This window comes from Lepidochelys olivacea (genome assembly GCF_965140295.1).
Source record: "Lepidochelys olivacea isolate rLepOli2 genome assembly, chromosome: 3".
Taxonomy (NCBI): Eukaryota; Metazoa; Chordata; order Testudines; family Cheloniidae; genus Lepidochelys; species Lepidochelys olivacea.
Genome location: NC_140413.1, coordinates 83,209,763 through 83,232,239, shown reverse-complemented (window position 1 = coordinate 83,232,239; position 22,477 = coordinate 83,209,763). Strand labels below are relative to the sequence as shown.

Here is a 22,477-nt window from a genome sequence, read left to right as displayed (position 1 = left end):
AGGCAGCACAGTATGATATTGCCATCCTTACTTCTGCGCTGCTGCTGGTGGGGCACTGCCTTCAGAGCTGGGTGCCTGGCCAATAGTAACTGCTCTCTGGCCACCTGGCTCTGAAGGCAGCGCAGAAGTGAGGGTGACAATACTGCAACGTCCCCGCAAATCCCTTCTGGGTGAGGTCTCCCAATTGAAGAAACGCTGATCTCCCCTGTGAAATCTGTATAGTGTAGGGTAAAAGCATACAAAAGACCACATTTCACAGGGGGAAACCAGATTTCATGGTCCGTAATGCGTTTTTCATGGCTACAAAATTTGGTAAGGCCCTAGGCATAGAGAAATAATGGGCTTTTGACTGAGGGCACCTTCCAGCTTCAGTGTCACTAGAGAGGAGAGACATTTTAACAAAGGAAAAACTTTGTGAGTTTGATTCCAGAAATCATGAAAAACACCCCCCTCCCCCCAAACAAAAACACTGCGTGATCCATCCCGGGAACGGCAAGGCGGCAGGTAGGGGGAAGAAGAGCAGCCAGGACAGGGCAAGATCTTCTCCTGACTCACTAGCTGTCCTCGCTACCCACTAGCTGTGGCTGCAGAGCAGCTTGCTGGTAAGTCACAGTGGCCTGGCCTGGGCCTGTGCAGAACCCCAAACCTTGAGCCTAACCAGACCCAGCCCCGTGCACTGGGGCTCAGCCCAACACTGGCCACCAGCGCCTCCCGGCCCAACCACAGACCCCACCCTAGGCCAGGCCAGGCCAGGCCAGAGCCAGAACTAGCTCCCCCTCGCGCCCCGGGCCCGGCCAGAGACAGGCCCTCCCCCACACCTGGCCTCAGCCAATCAACAACGCGCCTTTTCGGCTCCCAGCTACAGACACGCTCCGCACGCGCACGCGTCCCTCGCTCCCTGTGGGCTTAGGGATCCAGTCACAGACGCGTCCCCTCCCGAACCCGCCCCCGAGGCTTGCGCGCGCCATACAGCCTTTCTCCCTTCTTCAACAGGCCTCCTAGCCAAGCCATTATTCCACGCGCGCGCCCTCCCCCCTTAGGATGTCACAGCAGCCGCCGTCGCCGCCGCCAGCGGGCGGGGGAAGTGGATCAGCCAATCCAGGCGCAGCGTCTGACGTCACAATGGCTATGGTGGCTGCACAGTGACACGTCTTGCTGTGGTGCTGGAGCGGGGCGGGGCGGCCTTCATTCTCGCCGGATCCCGGCTCGGCTTGCGTGAGCCAGCGCGGTGCGGGCCGGCCGTGCGTGCCCCGGCGGCGGGGGGAGGGCGGCGTGGATGAGCGGCCATGGCGGGGCAGCAGTTCCAGTACGACGACAGCGGCAACACCTTCTTCTACTTCCTCACCAGCTTCGTGGGGCTCATCGTCATCCCCGCCACCTACTACCTGTGGCCCCGGGACCAGCACGCCGGTGAGCCGCCCCCCGCCGGGCCTGCCCGCCGGCCTCTGCCCGCCGCTCTGCCCGGGCTGGGGGAGGGATCCCAGGTGCCCCGCGCCCCCGTCGGGGAATCGGGGGGGGGGGAGATGGAGCGGACCTTTCCCGGGGCGGGGTGGTGGTGAGCGAGTCGGGGCGAGCGCGAAACCCCTTCCCCGCTGGGTGCTTTGCGGCTGGGCAGACCCCTGCCCGTGGCCCCGTCCCTGCCGTGCCGTGTTGGGGGGCGGCGCGGGGCGGCCTCGTGCCCCGGAACCGAAGCGTCGGGGGCTGCTGAACCCTTGTCCGAGACTTTCCCTGAGAACCGTTAGTGGCTGGAGTCGGTTGGGTGTCATGTAAAGAAGCAAAAACTCCAGCGCTTCAAACCGTCTGTCCGAGAACTCCGGCTCTGCGCTGCTCAGCGGCCGCGCGCTTGCGAAATCCTCCGTTCGCTGCTTTCCTGGAGCCTTTCCGGGCTGCTGACCTGACTTCGTAACGCAAAATACTCGTGGGGGGTGGGCGGCGAGGTGCAGCAAGGAGACAGCCCTCTCCTGCTGCATTTACGCCTCATGGAGTGAAAAGGGCACAAGCACAGAGTTTTGTGTCCCCCCTCCTTTGCAGGTGACCTTTAAATGTCCCAGGTGGATAGGACTTTCTCTGCATCCTTTGGGAGGCTGCTCTTCCACAGCCTAATAGATGTGTGTGGTTCCCTTGAGTCCCTTGTCTGTTTTTATAGAGCTATTCCCCTGTTGTTCTCCATCCTTAGCAGGAGAGAGCAGTTCAGGATTTTGCATTCTGACAGTATGAGCTGTAGAAAAATAGGGTGTTTTTGACTGTGAGATAAGGAAATCAGAATGAGAGAAAGAGTATTGAATTTCCCTAGCCCTTTGTACAGTTGCTGTATATGAGATAAGATATAATAGGTAATACTCACATAATACAAATAGGTGACGTTACTGGTCTTTTATCATGAATGTTTGTGTGTCTTGTTGCAGGAAAATTGGGGATTTACTGTATCTGTTTAGTGTTGGAAATAAATTAAAGCCATGTGTTTTTTTAACAGTATTTTAAATTATTCTTTTTTTTTTTCCAATTAAAGGGAAGCCTTACTGATGAAAGGAATGCTGAACAAATAAGCCTCTGCTCCTAAGGGCATGTCTGTACTGCAAAGTGAAGGCATGATTCTAGCACAAGCAAGTATGCCAGTGTTAAAATAGCAGTGTAGATGAGGTGCCACAAGGCTTCAGCATGGAGGAGCAACCAGAGAACAAACCCTCTAGGGAGTCTGGGTACATACTCTGGTTGCTAGCCTGTGCTGAAGCCCACTGTGTCTACATTAAAAAGAAAAGGAGTACTTGTGGCACTTTAGAGACTAACAAATTTATTTGAGCATAAGCTTTTTGTGAGCTACAGCTCACTTCATCGGATGCATACAGTGTAAAATATAGTGGGGAGATTTCATATATACAGAGAACATGAAACAATGGGTGTTACCATACAGACTGTAACAAGAGTGATCAGGAAAGGTGAGATATTACCAGCAGGAGAGCTGGAGGGTGGGGGGAATGGACCTTTTGTAGTGATAATCAAGGTGGGCCATTTCCAGCAGTTATACTGTTCTTGTAAACTGCTGGAAATGGCCCACCTTGATTATCACTACAAAAGGTCCATTTTCCTACTCCCCCCTCCTGCTGGTAATAGCTCACCTTTCCTGATCACTCTTGTTACAGTCTGTGTGGTAACACCCATTGTTTCATGTTCTCTGTGTATATGAAATCTCCCCACTATATTTTCCACTGTAAGCATCCGATGAAGTGAGCTGTAGCTCACAAAAGCTTATGCTCAAATAAATTTTAGTCTCTAAGGTGCCACAAGTACTCTTCTTTTTATGGATACAGACTAACACAGCTGCTACTCTGAAACCTGTCATGTCTACATTGTCATTGTTACCCATGCTAGCTAGATTAAAATTAATACGGGTATGCTACCTGTACTATAGTCATACCTTCATTTGCATTGTAGACATACCCTAACTCTTGTTTACCTCTGGCTAGTAGAAAGATGAAGGTGGGAGGATTTGCAAGCAATATCTGTCTTGATGACAAGCCTAGGGCCTTTACCAGCCTCAGTTGTTAAGGAGGATGCTGTCTGTAGAACCCATTTAAAGGATTCATCTTTTGTCTTTGGCTAGTAGGTGTTCTATTTATCTTGCTGCTGGAAGGGAGAAGGAGCTGTCTCTTTTGACTGTTGTTGCAACAAGTGATGTATGAGGGAGAGAAGATGTCTCTTTACTGTATTCATCCCTAAGCCTCAGCTGTGGCTTTTATTTTGAGTCCTTCTCAAGTTTGATTAGATCCAGTACCTGGGTCTCTTCTTTTTTTTCCAAACAGCAGTTGCATGAAACTGACATGATTGTTGGTGAATTTCTCAGTTACTCTTCAGAACATTGTGGGCAGCTGCCATACTGTCACCCTTATTTATGTTACTCTGCTGCAGCTTGGCAAAGCTATATAAGCAGCAGCAGAAGCACTGGAAATGTCTGCTGACTCAGAAAGACAACATTGCACAACCAGCATGGCTAGGAACTGACTCTTTCTCAAAATGAGAGCTTCAGTTCTTCAGAAATCAATGCCTTAAGCTTCCCACTGGTGAGTGAATTTCTCAGGCCCTTGTCAGTTGAACTGTAGGCTGGATCTACACAAGAATTGTCAAACATAGTTGAGTGTCAAGCACTGCTTCTCACTGATTTCCCCTTAGCTGGCATTGTGGGGAGAGCCTGCTGCTTTCAACATCTATTTTTTTGACAAAACAATATTGGGAGTAATTGATCGCATATTGTTAAGAGGTGGTAAACTCAGTTGACCCTTCTCCACACTAATAGGACAACAGCACTCCATACTGGTTATTTGGAGAGGGAGGGAATGGAGGAATGGTGTTTGGTAATGTCCAAGTGCAGTTGAAAATTCCTGTGTGTAGATACACTCCTAGTCTGTGTAAGTGACTTGGTAGTGATTAAGTAATGAACTCCAAATCATGTCATAGTTTGTGTTCTACATAAGCCAAAAAGTTCTTGTGGCTAAGAAAAAAGCCAGTTGGAGTACTGTACAAATAGTAGTCCACCAGTTTTTCTATGCATTTTTTTTTTTTTGCTTCATTGTATACTTTCAGTTGTTAAGGGTATTGTGCTTGTTTAAAGTTAGTGTGCTGAATGCACTGATTCTGCCACATTTCTAGTGCACACATCTGTATGTCAAAAAGACTAGTGTTCCTCAGATAGCTTTGTGTCTGAATGTTTGCATGTGACAACTTGAATTGGTGTCAACTACATGTAACCTGTAAACTATAATAATGTTGGACTTTAAGAATAAATTATCGTGTAGACTTGCTTTTCATCATCATGTGGTTTTAAAATGAAGTGCTGATTGCTTAACCTTGGCTCTTCACTCTTAAAACCAGAGTGACAATCCATTTTAGTTTTCAGTACAATATGCAGAAGGCTGAGCTAAGGAGTATGCTTTAAGAAGATAAAGTAAAAACTCATTTCCACTGCAGTCTATCACGGAGTCCCTTATAAGCACCTAGACTTTAACATCTGTATCAGCATCTGTGTCCCCTCTGTAGAGGAATATTTTCCATAACAAATAAACTTAAGGCATTTTAGTAAATGTTTGTAGAATGAGATGAAAACACACATTCCTTTTTGTTACAGTGTGAACGCAAGAATAGAATGACATAGGGCCCAAGCCATTGTTATTGTTCTGCCTACCCATTTAGAAAAACATTTAAAACAATGTGAATCAAGTGCAAGTGGTTAAAATTGCTATGAAATAGTGTTTCTGCAATTTCTAATGAGCGGTGTACAGATATTTGAAAGGCCACTCAGAGTATTATTGGCATGAAAGTGACTTGTCCCTCTCTTAAATTAAACACAAGATAAAGTGATAATTTGAGATGCTTTTATTTTATATATTTATAAACCTAAATGAAGAGGATACATCCTGACCAACATCAAGTGTTTACTACCTTTTATGCCTTGAGGTGTGCACAGGAACCAGTAGATATACAAGAATAGAATTAATACAGTATCTCATCAGCTTCCTGTTAAATCTTGCTTTAATTTAAGATTTTAGTTCTTATTGCTTTATAGATTATCTGTGATGGTTAGACTATTCCAGTCTCTGACCTCACCAAGAGCAAGTGTGGGTTTCCAAGACATTTTGGAAAAAGCCCTGTGAAATACAATTACAACCAACACTGGGGAAGGCAGTTATTTCTGTTTATATTACTTTCATTGCTCTGGTAGTCTCAGCTAAAATGAAAGGACAGTGTATCAGAAAACAACTAAACATGCAGGTAACTGGTTTGAAGGAATGATACTATAAAAGAGGCACTCTTCTTGCTTATTGTGATGTTCCCGAGGCTGTTTTAAAGGGTAAACTATCTGGTTTTGTATTTAATTCCTTGCCTTCAACTTGTATTTTATAATAGGCAAATGCATCTTTTTTGTTAAACATACTGGGTTATCTGTTCTTGGGCATCCAGCAAGAGAACTGTGGCAGAAATTACTTTTAAGATTGTTGTGAACAAAGGTCAACAAGAAAATAAATTACTCCAAGTAGTCGTAATGGTATCAAAAGTGATCTATAAAATAAGGAGGTAACTACAAATTTGAGTGTAGTGCAACTCCCGAAAACTCTGAAAGCCAATTTTAATCAACTTTTCCACCTATCTTTTTACAGGCAAGTATAAAGATAGAACCAAAAGAGCTTGAAGGGATGGATAAACATCCCTCAAAGTCCATTGATATTACTGGATTTATTCTCAAACAGTTTGGTTGCAGGGTTAGATAGGAGTTAAGTCTCAAAATCCAGGAAGGAGGTAAAGAGCAAGAGGTGAATAAACCTAGTTGTTGACTAGTATACTGGCTGTCCCACAATGCTGACGTGTCTCTTACTGAAGTGATGTAAGACTGACAGTGCTCACCTAGGTATCAAAGTGAAACACAACATGATTATATAGACTGTTAGAGAACAGGTAGGCAGATGTTTGTATGCTCTGGTTTGTGATATTAGAGCCTGCTATCAATGCAATTTTAAACTTGGTTAGAGTGCCATAAGCATACATAGCTAAGGCTTAGAGTCTGTGGAGCTCACAGAAGTCACAGATTCCGTGGCTTTCTGAGACCTCCATGACTTCTGTAGCTGCAGCAGCCGGTGTGGCTGATCCCAAGACTACCTGAGCGGTTGGCCCTGGGGGCTGGCCAAGCAGCAGTGGCCCGGTGTGGCTGGCCCCGCCCGGGGGCTGGCCTGGAGGCCTTTGGAGTAGTGGTCCTGGGGGGCCTTGGTGCAGCAGGTGGCCGGGGACAGTCAGCTCCTGCTGTTGGAGAAGGGGCCAGTGGTCAGGCCCCCCCCCTCCCACCCGCCCGCTCAAGCAGTGGGGCTCCAGGAGCAGCTAAGATTTAGTCAGAAGTATTTATAGTAAAAGTATGAATGGGTCACGGCTGTGAATTTTTGTTTATTGCCTGTGACCTGTCCATGACTTACTGAAAATACCCATGGCTAAATCTTAGCACATCACAAAAATGTATAAGGTTATGTGGAAAGAATAAGGTCTCTGTTCTGAAGCTTAGAGGCTAACTTGGACAAAACAATACATGGGACAACAGTTCAAGTGCCTGGAAACATTGTACCCTCTCCAGTGGAGAGATGAATGTAAGCAGAAGAGAGACTTGAAGGAGGAGAAAACATAGTACATGAGAGAAGGGAGTCTGTCAGTCATAGGGGATGTCTGTTGCTGATCAGAGTGGAAGAACTGAAGTTGATCTGTAATTGCTTATTTCTTTTCCAGTTAAAAATCAATATAAATGTACTTGCATAAATTGGATAATGAATGTACAGCTGGACAACTTTGTCATAGAATTCCTTGCAAAGTGTTTTAGATACATCCACATATGAACAGTTTATGGACATATGTGCACTCGCTTATTTTTATGAATTTGTTCCTCAGTCAAATGTAGTCACAAAGTTTTCCTCAAGAGCCAGAGTGAATTGAATCACTAGTGAAACCAACATCTATAGATATTTTTAGGGTATGAAATATGTATTAAACCTTTCACAGTGCTGTTATATGCATGGGAAAAAAAAAAATAAACCCAACCACCTCTTGTGATCTAGCTCCATGTTTGAACTGGGACATAATAGTCCATTTCTTCTGGTTGCGATACTGCAAAATGGTGGATTTTGGGGGCATTTCAGTGATGTGTAGCTAGGGGAACATAAAAAGACAATAGATTCTTCTCAGAAGGGCCTCTAAATACTCCCAGTTGTTTGTTGCACCACCTTGTGTTGCTGAGGTTCCCAACCTAGTGGAAAGCCGCACCCTCCTTTGACAGTGCCGCCATAAGAGCTCCTAATGTCTGGTGTCAAGAGACGGCAGAGGTTATAAAAGTGCACAGAAAGTGCCACTGCTTCGGCTTCTTCCATTGGTCCCAGCCCAAAAATTGAAATATGCAGAGTTTCTTTGAGTGTTGTTAGGTTACTTACCAGTAACTTTCTTTATATAGCATTTTTTTCTGTAGGTCTCAAAGCACTAGTGAAGTAGATGAGTATTATCCCCTTAGTGATGTGGAACTGAGGCGCACAAGGTTAAGGTTAAAATCTTATTCAAGACCATACTGTAAATTAGCGGTGGAGAAAAAAACTTGGATCTAATTCCTCGATCTGTGCCCCATCCACTAGACCGTGTTGCTTCCAAATAAACAGATGAATGCCATCTTTATTTTACCACCCTCATTTATGTGTCTCTGTGCATAAGTGTTGGATGGGGACAAACAGGAGCAGAAAATGGGGACACCTGCTATCAGGAATTCAGGAAACTTAGATTTTGCAAGTTTTACATATTTTTTGTTAATCCACTGGTGAAAAATGGCTCATAGCACTGATAGTTCAGGGGCTACCAACATCAAAAATTTTAAATAAAACTGTTAGTTCTTATTAGAAAAAGTGTATACATTGCTCTGTCTTCATGTGGAAAACCTGCATTAAATTCCCTGATCTGATCTTGTGCTCCCATTTGAGAAGAGCTGCAGAGAAAACACTGTGTCCCGGGGTTCTCACAACAAAAACTTTGGTGGCCTCAGAGTGTGGCCACCAACTCTTGCTGGTGGCTGCTCTGATGCTTTTTCCTAAAATACGTTAGGAAAAACAAATAAATATGCACATATACATGTCCAAATCAGTATAATTTATTTATGTAGGGCTTTATGCAGACTCAATCATAAAAATAATGTACAGTTGTCTGTATTCTTTACTGGACCTAAACAGAATAGAAACACAAGGTGCTCCCCGCCACGCCCCTGCCCTCAATCACCACTGAGGAGGCTGTGGCCACAAGAAAAGCCTGTGGTGGCTGCATTTGAGAAATGCTGGTCTAGGAAGTGCTTTATGTTGCTCAGTACTGAGCAGGTGATTGGGATTTGCCAGTCTGATGTACATAATGTTTTTGTGAGTATGTTTACACTACAGCCTCCGGTTTTAAAATACCGGGCATGCGCCCACACAGAAAGGGGAGCATGCATGAGCACTGCATCAGGAAAGCATGTATGGGAGCACTGGCCACATCTATGTACGTGCATTAGTATCTGTCTGCAGACCAATCCTGATCCTGGTGCAGTTCAGTGGCACTCTGAGCAACCTGGTTACTTGGAGGGCCTCTTGGGCACAGGATAGAGCTGCTTTCTGCTACAGTTGTACTTCACCTTTCTTGTCCCACCCCCTTTCAAGGAGGTTGGCCTATGCCACTGCTATTATCTTATTCTCCACAGTCCCACAAAGGGGTGTGGGGTGGAGGGGTCACTTACCTTTGTTTTCCTGGCACGTAGCCTCTTCTGCTTTTCCCATGTCCTGCAAAAGAGCTTAAAGCAGCCAGGGTTCTATCTGAGCCTGTGGAAGGTTCTGAATGGTGAAGATGAAGGGGACCCATGGACTGCCCCATGAATTACTTCCAGGCACCCTTGAAGTGTCCAGAGTTGAAAGGGGGCTGTGCCAGTCTTCCTCCCCAAGTTGTGTAAGAGTCTGGGAAAAGACACTTACCTGTCCCCAAACTCAGATTGGCTTTGCCGCTCCTCCTGTTAACCACCTTTTTGTCAAGGCCTGTAGAAGAATGTGGTGGTGTGCTTCCTCAGGGCATTGCACAAGCCATGAAATTCTAGTGTGCCAGACCGCAAAATGGACTAAATGTGCTGTGCTGTCAAAGGCACAAAGCAAACTGAAAACTAGAGGTTTTTTGTTTATTTCAGGTGTTGTAATGTTTTCTATTTGTAAGAGTAGGTTAAAATATGACTTATTTAGAACATTTTAAGTTTCTGTAGAAGAAATGCATGTTCAAGAGTAGGTTTTAAATTCTTGTCTCAGTGTGGGTTGGCAGACGCTAATGTCAAATGAAGGAGATGCATAGTGCGTAGAGGAGCAAAATGGCTTATTGCATTATGAGGACCACCCCCTGACCTATGTTAGAAACCATTTCAGTATCAGCCACTTGTCACTATCTCTCGATGGAAGGTAGAAACTTCTGAGCACAAAGCAGAGAGATCAGATCCTCAGAAAGGGGGTCTGCAAGCAAAACTTCCATTGTAAATTTCAAGAAGTCTATGCTGCTTGAATCTCTCTGAAGTAACTTAAAATGGCATTACTACATTAATAGCTCCTTTTAACACAAAGTATAGCTCATGCAGTTATCACAAATAAGTATTCAGTGAGGATCAGAGCTAATAAAGTGAAAACTGAGGCTTATGGTGGAATTTAAAAATGGATGATTTGGAGGGATAAAGGGAGAGTTCTAGACAGATGGCGGGGGGGGGGGGTCACATAGCTGAAAATGATCATTCTTCCCACCTCTTCTTCCAAAAATTGACACCTCATGCTAAGAGTTGCACAAAATTAGCACTTTTAATTAGTGTCTACAGCTTTTCCTTCAGAGGCTTTAAAGCTTAACTACTTTAAATTTGCCTGCTGAAAAGGGATTCTTTTAATTCTTACATGTATATTAGGAGTAGTTCTTGAAGATAGGGTGATACTTTCAGTCCTGCTAAAACATAAAAGGATTTGTGTGCCTGCACTACCAGTTAAGCATTTATTCATTTGAAGATTGGTGCTAAGGCAGAATGCTGTAATGAAATTATCTCCTTTATTTAAAACTTCCTTTGCACAGAAAATTACTCATCGCAGTGTTTTATAATCTAATAAACATCTGATGGGCATGAGAATTCAATCTTAAAATAAAAAAAATACTGAGGGCTTGTCTACACTTGCAAGGTTTGTTGCCAAAAAAGGCTTTTGGCGATAAAAATGGCTTTTGGCGACAAAACAGTGATAGCGTACACACTGCAAGGTACTGTATGCAGCTGCTCTGTGAATGCACAAAGCACTGATAAGTTGCTGCTGTCCATATCACACTTGGGTGCCTGCGATTCATCCTCTGCTAACTTTGTGAGTAACTCTGCGAGTAACTGTACTGTCATGCGTGTTGTCCTCATGACAGCTAACAGCACATAAGAGAGAAGTGCGGGATCCATCCTCTATCACCGCAGATGCTGGCGTGCGCTACAAAAGAATGACAGTTGGAAAAACGGCGCAAAAGAAAGCCAGAAACCATTGGAGGGGTGGCAGACAGAGTGGTTCATGACGGTACATTTTGCACATCCCAGGATGCGCTGTGCTCTGTTTCCGTATTCCCACAATGCCTAGTGATGGATATTGTTGCCAGGCACTGTGGGATACATACCCAGAGTCCATTGCTCTCACTGTCGACAAATGTGGACGCGATCTGTTGACCGTGGGAGCAAATGTAGACACACTTTGGCGACTTTGCTTTTGTCAGGTTTTTTTTTCCCTTGTCAACATTAGTTTCATTGACAAAACTTGCCAGTGTAGACCAACCCTGAATCTGGTTGGTTCAAGTATTCAAAACTAGGTGAAGTAATCAGTAGTGTGGAAGAAGAGATATTTAGACTTAAGTACATGATGTGGCATTTTGACATGATCATGACCAATAAGAACTCCTCTTACATAAAATGAAGAATTTGAAGGAGGCATAAATGTACTGCCTGGAGAAGGAACTGATGCATTCAGACTTCCGTTGTGGCCTTGTGCAAATTGTTAGAGCTCTGGCTTGAGTCCCCCAAGTGGACTATCACGAGTATTGTATTGGATCCAACTTTTGGGTCCCATATACTTCCAAACCAACTAGGTTTGAGCAGCATCCAGACATTCTCTAGTCCTGGCCACCCAGGCACACTCTCAGGGTGCAGACTCCCTGTCTGGCGTCCCTCATTTGGCTGCAGAACCCATCATGAACACAGGGCCCTGAGGCCAGTGTTGATACTCCTAAGCCTCCCCAGTAGCTAATGCATGCTCTCTCATCCCTGCAAGCATTCTGGTTTATAGTTCGGTCTTTTGGGGACCATGTGACAATTTTAAAGCAAGGAACTCAGACTTTTTAAAGAAAGGAACGTGTGGGTTTCTGGGCATAGAGGATTCCTAGAATCATAGAATATCAGGGTTGGAAGGGACCTCAGGAGGTCATCTAGTCCAACCCCCTGCTCAAAGCAGGACCAATCCCCAAATTTTTGCCCCAATCCCAAATGGCCCCCTCAAGGATTGAACTCACAACCCTGGGTTTAGCAGGCCAAGGCTCAAACCACTGAGCTATCCCTCCCCCCAGAGTTAATGGTTCTGTCAGAAGGCAGTGCTGTTTGTTTGTATTTATGTATTACTGTAGTGCCGAGGGGCCCTAGACAGGGACCAGGACCCTGTTGTGCCAGGCACTTTTCAGACACAGAACACCAACAGAGTAGAACTATTCATTGTTGATTCAATGTTCCTTGGTGGCCTTGTCTTGTCTTTCCAGCATATTACCTTGCTACATGTCAGTTTACTACTACCAGATTATGATTTAATTCACTATCATTGTTATTTGTACAAATAGCATAAAACCAAATGGAATTCGTGACTGGACACAGACATATTCCCCAAACTGTCACACAAGTCACTTACTTTGTTTCCCCATAGGAAAATTGAGGAGAATACCTAGATCTCTCCATATCACAATCACAGTATTCACACCTTAAATTAATCCTCACACACCTCAACCAAGCAGAGATAACGTCTGCCTCCACAGTTCTGTGCAGCTACACCTGATTTCAAACACATGCACTTTACCTGGAGTGCATCGCAGATGATAAATGCGTGGACTGCTCTCATATCCCCTCTTGCTACTGACAATACACTTTATTATAAAACTCATGTGTCACAATTCAGGGAAACTGCACATGTATTTTTCCCTCCCTAGTCCACCAAGGGCACCCACTTTTAGGCTTTTGGCTCCCATATGTCACCTCTCCTGGACAGAGCCTGTGTCTGTCATTGTGTCCCGTCCCCCCGACCAGGGTTTTTCCAGGCTGCATAGTTCCCTGACTACATTTGTGGTGTTCCCAGTAAATCAGGCTGTCTAAACAGGCCAGTGTCTGTGCTTTGCTTTTTCCTCACAGGCTATAAACAGCACAGGCGCTGGCTTCCTCCGGGCCCCAGGGGTGCTCAAGTCCCCGCCCCACCCCTTCACCCAAGCCCCCACCCTGCCTCTTCTGCACATTTCCTCCCCATTCCCTTCCAACGCCTCCTGCACTCTGTGAAACAGCTGATTGTGGTGGGAGGGATGCGCTGGGAGGGACGGGGGGAGGAGCTGATCGGCGAGGCCACCAGTGAATGGGAGACACTGGATGGGGGGGCGGGGAGCTGGTGGGTGCTAAGCACCCACTAAATTTTTTCCTGGAGTACCCACGGAGTTGGCACCTATGATAAACAGTAATTGCTCATGGTTCTGTAAGTTATCACACAGCCTTTTCTAAGCAGATGTCTATACTTAAAATGCTACAGCTGTGCTGCTCTAGCCCTTCAGTGTTGACCAGTGGTTCTCAAACTGGGCTGGCGTTAGACTTGTTGGGGCTCAGGGCTGAAGCCTGAACCCGACAGCTTCAGCCCTGGGTGTCAGCGCTTAGGTCATAGGCCCCCTATCTTGGGCTGAAGCCCTTGGGCTTTGGCCTTCCTGCCTGGGGCAGTGGGGCTTGGGCAGACTTCAACTTTGCCCCCCCCCCCCCTCGGGTCATATAGTAGTCTTTGTTGTCAGAAGGAGGTCGTGGTGCAATGAAGTTTGAGAACACCTTGTGTAGACACTACCTACCCGGAAGGGAGGGGTTTTCCTGTTGGTGTAGGTAATCCACCTCCCTGAGAGGGGTAGCTACGTTGATGGAATAATTGTTCCATCTACCTGGCTCTGTTTATGCTGGGGGGCGAGGTTGGCTTAACTATGTCACTCAGGCATGTGGATTTTTCACACCCCTGAATGTAGTTAAACTGATTTAATGTTTTAGTGCAGACCAGGCCTAAACAAGCACATATTCTTAAGTTGAAAACAACCTACACTCATGCTAATAAACTTACCAGAAAGCACGCCTTTCCTCTCCTCAGCTCCAGGAGGGCTCTGGCAGGAGTCAGGCCTTCAAAACCCCACAAAGGGTTTTTTCTGTGGTTACAAGTTCTTAACAGCTTTAATTCAGAACAAGTACACCCATGCATAGGTTAGTTTTTCTTCTATACAGTTTGGGCCTTTGATCTTCAGGGTCTGGGAACAAGTAATCAATAAACAATGGTCCCTTCCTCAGGGCATAGCTTCAAAAGGAGGAGTTTTGCATAACTGGAGGTGGGAATTTGCATTCTCTAGAGATTCCTCAGGTAAATACTTGATACTGTTTGTCCCGAATATCTATTCTCTCCTGGCCTGTTGTTCAGTACAGTCCTTTGAGGTTCATATGCTTCCCAGGGTTCACATCCCATCTCCCTCTTAGGGAGGTTACATGCAGTCCCAGCCTACAGTAATATGTAACCTTTTAATTAATACAATAAACTCTAAAGATACTTACTGGATTATGTTTAAGGTTTTGCAAGGATATTGCAGGAAATTGCCATATCTGTCACACCCTGTTACATAATGTACACAATTCTTCACTGAAGGGATGCATTCTGCATCCTGAAGGTACACATGCAGCTCTTCCCTTTGTTCACATGCATCGGGTGTGTGTGTGAAATTATAGCTATCCTCAATCATAATCACAGCTCTGTCACATATCACAATAAAACCCACACATGGCCTCATATTACTACACACCTTTACCAAGCAGGCCCAACTACTGTCTCCACCTATTAGTGTAGGAGCACTTAACAGCCAATACACTGACTTGTACCTGGAGTGTATCCAAATAATTGCCATTGGCTACTGCCAGTTCCATGGAACAGAGGGGACATGGTGTGGGCAACTGTGTTTATTCCTTTTTGCTATTTAGTAGTGTTAAGTGAAATCTTGCAGGGGTTGTAAAACAAGATGAAGAGCTTGCACATTTAAGCAACTGTGGAGTTGGCAGAATAAAGGTATGTGTGTTAATAGGGCATATGACACATTGCTGAAAGACAGTAGAGTTAAAGTTGCATGGGCAACCTTAACTGTGCATGTCCTGGTTTTTAGAAGCTTAAGTTTTGCTCAATTCGGTATTCTGCAAGGTGGTGATGTACCACCAAGCAGCAACTCTGATAATGTGTTTTGCCATTGAATTTATTAGTTTCTTTTAACAGGAGAAGATAAGTTAGGAGTTGGTTATTTAGGCAGTTGTACATATCACGTCCTGCAATTTGTGTACTGAGCTAGCCACCCCCATCAGCTGGGCCCCACGCACCCTGCTCCAGCACATCATGCCTCAACCCATTCAGTGTGTGCGTTCCCCACTCCAAGCTGTAAGTGGGCCTTCCCACCACAAGCAGGGAATGCATCTCCCTGAAGTCTTTGCTCCCTGGTGTGCAGATGTTTCTGTTGCTGTTACTTCACCCTTTTATAATCTGACATGCATCCAATGGCTGGAGCAAAGGAAAACTATGGTACAGGAGAATAGCTGTGTGCAGGAAGGTTGGCAGAGCTGGGAGTTTCGGATAGTTGCAGTGCACTGGCAGAGCTGGAGGCTGCAGGGGGTTGTGTGGGGTGCTGGCAGAGCTGAGGCTGCAGGGCACTTGGGGGAAGTGGCAGAGCTGGGGGTGCCATAGCTTTCTTATGAGCCCTCAACCTCTTTCACCTGCCCTGCTATCCATCCCTATTTATCATAGAATCCTGGACATGTAGGGCTGGAAAGGGACCTCAAGAGGTCATATAATCTAGCCCTCCTATGCTGAGGCAGGACCAAATACACTTACACCATCCTTGACTGGTGTTGTCCAACCTGATCTTAAATTCTCCATTGCTGGGGATTACACAACCTCCCTCTGAAGCATGTTCCAGGGCTTAACTACCCTTCTACTTAAATATTTTCCAAATATCTAACTTAAATCTCCCTTGCTAAAGATTAACCCCATTACTATTTGTCCTACTTTCAGTGGACAGGGAGAACAGTTGATCACCATCTGCTTTATTACAGCTCTTAGCGTAGGTCCCTCCTTCGGTGGTCTTTTCTTAAGACTAAACATGCCCAGTTTTTTTAATCTTTTCTCACAGATCAGGTTTTCTAAACCTTTTTCCCATTTTTGTCACGATTTATAGAGATTCTCCCACAAGAACATAGTGAAGAGCTTAAATTCATTGTATCTGAAGGATAGTTAGTCTCCCAGATGTCGCTACAGGCTGCATTAGATGCTTCTGATACAGTAGCATGTTCAATGGCCACTTCCATAGCCACGCTGTTGCTCTGCTATAGTTTGAGCATTGCTTGATGTTTTAAAATATGGCTGTCCTAAGGGCTCTAAACTCCACTTACTTTCCTGAATTATCTTGAAATTTGCTGTGCCTCATAGGACTGTGGAGATAAGACTAGTGGTCAAAATTTGGCATAATTTGGGTAAGGGTTCTCTGAGAGAGAGAGACACCATTAAAACAACCAACCTCCTCTCTCTGCCCCCCCCCCCACCCTAAAACCAAGTTGTCTACAAAATCACCTTGTATAAAGATTTTTGTGTGTGTGCACACCATGGGCTCAAATTAAGCCTCTAATCATGCCCAAACTGACCTCAGCCATTCAGGATTTATCTCAATCTGCCATCCCTTTAAGCAATATTGGGATGGAAAAGAATCTGTAGAAGCATATCTGGCCAAGTCCCAGAGTAGCTGAGGGATACAGCATAAACCCCAGCCGTTCTCATTGACTGTGCGTTCAAGTCTGTTGTTTGTAGGCATCTGGGAGTGACTGCTGGGCATAAATATAAAGTAAACAATGAAAAAAGGTATTTATTTTTTCAGTTTGGCATGAAACAGCTTTACCAGAAGATGCTAAGCTGTTTCATAACTAGTAAATCCATGTGTGAATTGTTAGCTTCCAATATGCTGCAAGGTAATGTATGGTTCATGTAAAGTTTACTTCAGAAAGTAAGAGTCCATTAGTCAAGGGGTTCCTCAGAAGATAAAGAGATTAAGAACTTGGTATATACCATGACAATGAATAGGGAACAGTTTCTGATGCCAGTGATGGGTCACTTCACCATTGGCTTTCTCCTCTCTACTACACCCTGCAGACACTCATAAAAGTGAGAGAGAGGGATGCCTTGAGCAGTTAGGCACCGTGTCTGGCCCATATCTAGGATTGGCCTTTAGCTGTGTTACCATGTGACAAAGGCTTTGTTTGCCTTAGACTTCAAAAGGATTGGGAAAGTACTTTTGGTACAGCAGGTGGTAATGAGGTGTTCCATAGAGACAGCTCCTTCATAGGAATGTGTTGGCTCTTGAGGGCCTTTGTGTCTGTTCACACAGGGAGGGTGTGAGGTCTCCTTCAAGTGGGTTAAGGGGGGGGTCTGCTAGTCAAGGATGAACTGGCATAATTGATTAGTTCTGTTGGTTGCTGTAGTAGATAGAGCTGTAATCTGAGTTGTGTGTTTGAGTTGCAGTACCTTTTACCACCGACTTCCATGAGGTAAACTTAGGCATCCACATAGCCTTCTGTACCTCTGCCTCATAGTCTGTTTATATGGCCGTTGGAGGAGCCTTCTCGAGACCCAGGTCGTGGCAAAAAAAGATGTCTCCCTCTGCAGCCCTTCTGATCTGTGGAGACCTTCTTTTGTCTTGTCAGATCCATCTGGGGGTTGTTACAGTAGGATGTTTCCTTCAGAACTCCAGGAAGCAAAGCTACAGTGCAAGCGTTGTAGAGAAAAGTGACTTGCAGGGATCTGGTTGACTTTATAACTGCCAAGAGAGGAGAAAAGGTTGCCTTATAGAAATGGGCTCACAGGCAGTGCAGTACTTGAATCAGATGACATGAACCCCTCAAAAAACCTTCCGTGGAAATGTTGCAGGGTGTCTTGATGTGATTAGGCTTAGGACGCTATTGTCAGAAAACCTTTGCGCACAAAAGTGAATACTTGGCACCCCTGTGCTGATGCTTTCACAATGTTTCACAATGCCAAAGTGCCTATGGTTAGGGAGAGCCATTCTTTGCATACTAACAGTGTGGGGTTTTTTTGTTTGGTTTTGTTTGGTTTTTTTGGCCAGGTACTCATGAAACTCTGTGTAGATAATTGAGTTCTATTGCCCTCACAAAACTAGTGTAGCATCAAGGAGAAGTATTCTCATGTAAACTTACACCTGCTACACAGGAGATTGTGAAATGTTTCTTACAGGCTTTGAGTAGCCATGAAATGATGGGACAAATCATCACATGGTCCTTGCTTAGCAACCTGAAGCATAGCTCTGACAGCTGTCAATCTCCTGCACCACTTTTCTCCCTCAAGAAGGGCTCCCACTTGTCCAGCTCTGTATGCCGGACTTCTTTCTTGCACTGTGCAGAATTTACAAAGCTGAAGCTATTACATGCTGAAAAACAGTATGGAAATACTGAGGACTGCAGTATATCATGAGTGAGACAGTGTAGGGATTTTTCGTTATGCTGTGGAGGGGAGGATACCTTTACTGAACCAGGGGGAAATAAGAGGTAGTGAGTGGTGGAGTATGTTGCCTCCACAGTGGGTGCCAAAACTTCTATTAAACAAAATCTAGAAAACATATCAAAGTTAAGATGATAAACTAAAAATAAAACTATCAGATCAAATTCAGATCATATCACACAAGTTAATCTCAGTAATGGATTGGAGTTACATCATTAAATTAATACCAAAAATAATTAATCATTGTACATTTTAAGGAGTATAAGAACATGGCTGTCCATTTGGGTATAAATCCTAACTAAAGAATTTTACCATAGTCAATCAAATCTATAATTTGAAGCCAATTAAATATCTTAATACTGAAACCAGTATTAAAACTTCCTTCGTAGCCACCACATAGGAATTAAAGTCTGACACTTTCCTCTCCTCCATATCCCTCAAAGGAGATATTACAATATGGACTTCAACATTTGTCTATCAAGAGTTCTGTTAAACTTCCTATTTACCAGAAATTAGAGACGATAATCTCAAGTCTCTCGGGACCTTTAAACACAGAACACACTCTGAGTGTCTTTGAGACAGTATTTAGGGCCGTTTAAACCTGAGGAACTCCTTTCAGATGCCTTCTCTGGGCTTGTTGTATGGATGCTCATACCAGATGTGTGCACACAGCTACACTTACTTTCACACCCTAAAAATAAAAAGGCTGGTACATCTCCCAGTTAATAAAAAAAACAAAACAACCCAGAGTAAAATATAGAAGCTGGAAAAATAAGACACTTGTTTTCACAAGGAGTTCACGAACTTTTCAGCATTTGCGTGCAGCTTGCTGGATGCTTGTAGAGTAGGAGTTGGAATGGCAATTAATACAGTGATGTTCTGCTGGCACAATGTTTCCCACTAGTGGGCTGCCTCTGGTGCAGGGAGAGACTGGTCAGAGGCTGGAATGGCTTGTGGATGTTGAGGCTTCCTCTCCCCAAGGTGATCACTCTTGGAAATTCTGGAGCTTCAGTCTTCAGTTTTCTTGTTGATCAAAAGGCAAGGATTCTCAGTGTTACCTTTTGATTCATATGATTGATGAATTTTGCTTGTTCCATCCAAGGCTTTTGGGCCAGTAAGATGTGAGGCCATTGTTAGCAAGCATCAATGTTGGAAAAGTCCCTCTAAGCCAGAAATTAAAAACAAACAAACACGTTTTTCATATCACAGTGACTCTTGGTCTGTGATCCTGCAAAAATCAGAAATCCAGACACATAAAACCTCTTTTGAGGAGGCTGACATGGTCTTATTTGGATGAAAAGTCTTAAGATGATACTGTGTCAATAGTTTAGGGAAAATTCAGATCAAACTCCTATAAAAATAACTAATAGGAAAAACTTTAGCTTAACAAAACCAGTCACTCTATATTAATCTATTAGCAAAAATAAAATTAATTAAAACATGACAAATTTCATCATCTCCACTTTCTTCTCTGCTAATCTAAGTGTAGACAAATGCTCTTATTCTTGCAGATAAAGCAATTTTAGTTTCTTATGAAATTTACATCATGATAGAGAAAAGTTACTTTAAAACTAATCAAGAAGCCCATTTATAATATAAAATTAATCCTATAGAAGGTCTATACAGCCATATAAGTTATGCTTCTCACAATTGGTGGGATTCTCTTCCCATCAAATCCATTATAGGGTTCCATAAACTGTCTTCACTTTCCATCACAGTGTACTTCTTTTCCTGAAACCTCTCTCTCACCACTAGCTTGATCCCAGGTAATACCAAAATATAATTAAAGCTCTTTAAATATAGACAGATTGCTCCCACTCTTGGGGAAATTTTGTACTATAGATTTGCCCCACCCACTTTGAAATGTTTGGGGAAGAAACCTCTCGGTGGCTAGCCTCCTCGTTCTTTGCTATTTATTATATTTGCCAAACATCCTGTCAGAACTGGGACCTCGTATGAGATGCTGTTCAAACATATAGGTAGAGTCCTGCAAATCTGCAGAAATCTGCTTTATAACCACAGACTATGTTTGCGGATCAGATGCGGATACAAATTTTGTATCCATGCAGGGTTCTACATTTAGGTAGATACGTCTCTGCCCCCAAAGAGCTACAGTCTAACTAAAAATAAACTCTCAAAGTGGGTGTTACAAAGAGGAAGGGCGTAACAGTATTTGAAGGTTTTTAGTTCTTCCAGTGCCTTGCTCAAAAAATGTCCCCAATTCACACTCCCCAGTTGTATTCCAAGATCCATTTCATATGCTATCTTCTTTTTCTGCCCCTGCATACTGCAGCTGATATCAAAGGGGGAGATCATTTGCTGGAGTTAACTAGCTTTAAAACTGCACATGTGAGACTAGTAGGGCATGGAATAGACAAGCTACATCTCCTGACTTTGTTTCAGCAGTGATTCTTGTTTCAAGATACACAGAAAAAAGAGAATTGATTCCTGTAGTAGGTAGTGTAGAGCAATCCAAGTTAAACCGTTACTTACAAATTTGGTACCATTTAAATGCCTAGGAAACAAATCTGTAATTCACTCTCACTGCTTTTTTTGATTATGAAGCTCTTTCAAGTCTCAAACTGGAATTGCACTGCAAACCCCAAGATAACAGCTCACTTGTCACTTTGCATTTGATGTAAATTCTAATTAAATTTTAACTAGCCATTTAAATTTTTTTTGCAGAGCAAATTCGATTAAAAAATATAAGAAAAGTATATGGAAGATGTCTGTGGTATCGTTTGCGGTTATTAAAACCACAACAAAACATAATTCCTACAATAAAGTAAGTATATTTCATTTGGGTAACTTCTCATTTAAATTACTACTGTATTTTGTATTTTTTTTACATAAATTTAAAGTTTTAATTAAAGCATCTGGAACTAGTTCTATAATAAAGTAATAGGTTTCATAACTTTTTAAAGAAAGGGACTATTAGAATCTGCTACAATTGCGTAATGAAAATTTGTTAATTATTAATATCTAATAGGGCTTGAAATTCAGAGAGAAGCCACTCATGTTACAGCTTCTTAAATTCCTGTTCAGTTAACCTAGTAGACCGCAACAGTAATCAACAATTTCTCCTGGATCTTATCAATAATGGAGCAGAATTCTGTTGTCCCTTTCCTCAAATTACCAATACTATTGATGTCCAGTTAAATACAATACATAGAAAGATGTTCAAATGTTTTGCTCGCTTAAATGTAATGCCTGTGTTTTTATTCCCCACTATTTGTTACGCTTTCTCACATCTCCTCCTCTCTCCTCCCTTTCACTTCCCAGCTGTTCAGTTTTATTCCTTTTTTCTGTATTTTGCTTTTTTTTTAAAAAGCAGAACTTGCATCCATTATTAGGTGCAAAATATTCTATGTAAATGAGGAACAGAGACTTTCTTGTTTGTTAGTCTGTTCTGTTTGTTGAAGGAGATTTTTTGATTTGTGGAGGTAGAGGGTGTGGAAGTGTAGAAACTCACTGTTTTGCTTGTCTATGTAAACAGCAATAAAAAAGCCCAGTCATTCAACAGACGAAACCATTTTATCACCAAGGGTATTTGTTCTAAAACTGGTTTTTTGGATCTCATTATTTAATGTGGGGTCCTTAAGTTTTTTTTATATAAATTAGCCTCACAAATTACCTGTACAGTGTTATGTTAGAAGTAAGGAGGATTGTGTGTATTTTATTTTACCCTTCATATTCTTTCTAAACAGGAAAGCAATTCTTCTTGCTGGATGGGCGCTGTTTCTGTTTCTTGCATACAAAGTTTCAAAAACAGACAGAGAATATCAAGAATACAACCCTTATGAAGTCTTACATTTGGACCCAGTAAGTAATAGTGCCCTTGTTGGGTAATACACATTACTTTAATATGGCATGCTTAGGACTTGCTTTATATGTAAAACTAAGCCGGAGGAAATACTAGTGAGAGCATCCGTGAGGGTTGAAAGCATGCCTCAAGATGCAGTTAACTTTTACCTTCTGAACATTGCTAGTGTGTATTTTTTAATTTGTAACTATAATACCAAAGTCCTTCAAGTCTCTTATACAGTATACTGAGATGAAGATTTCAGTTTTAATCTGTTTTGAATGACTCACATGATCGTAGCTAAGCG

The 22,477-nt window shown here is 43.4% G+C and overlaps 1 protein-coding gene across 1 annotated transcript in view; it reads left to right on the top strand.

Moving 5' to 3' along the window:
- The first annotated feature begins 1,016 nt into the window (after positions 1-1,016).
- The window catches only part of SEC63 (SEC63 homolog, protein translocation regulator), a 100,184-nt gene continuing 78,723 nt past the window's right edge, over positions 1,017-22,477 (top strand). Inside the window, exons 1-3 of the mRNA XM_084623907.1 lie at positions 1,017-1,410; positions 21,054-21,153; positions 22,076-22,190. Of these exons, the coding sequence (XP_084480033.1) occupies positions 1,287-1,410; positions 21,054-21,153; positions 22,076-22,190 (339 nt within the window). The 5' untranslated portion in view covers positions 1,017-1,286. The remainder of the gene's footprint in view (positions 1,411-21,053; positions 21,154-22,075; positions 22,191-22,477) is intronic.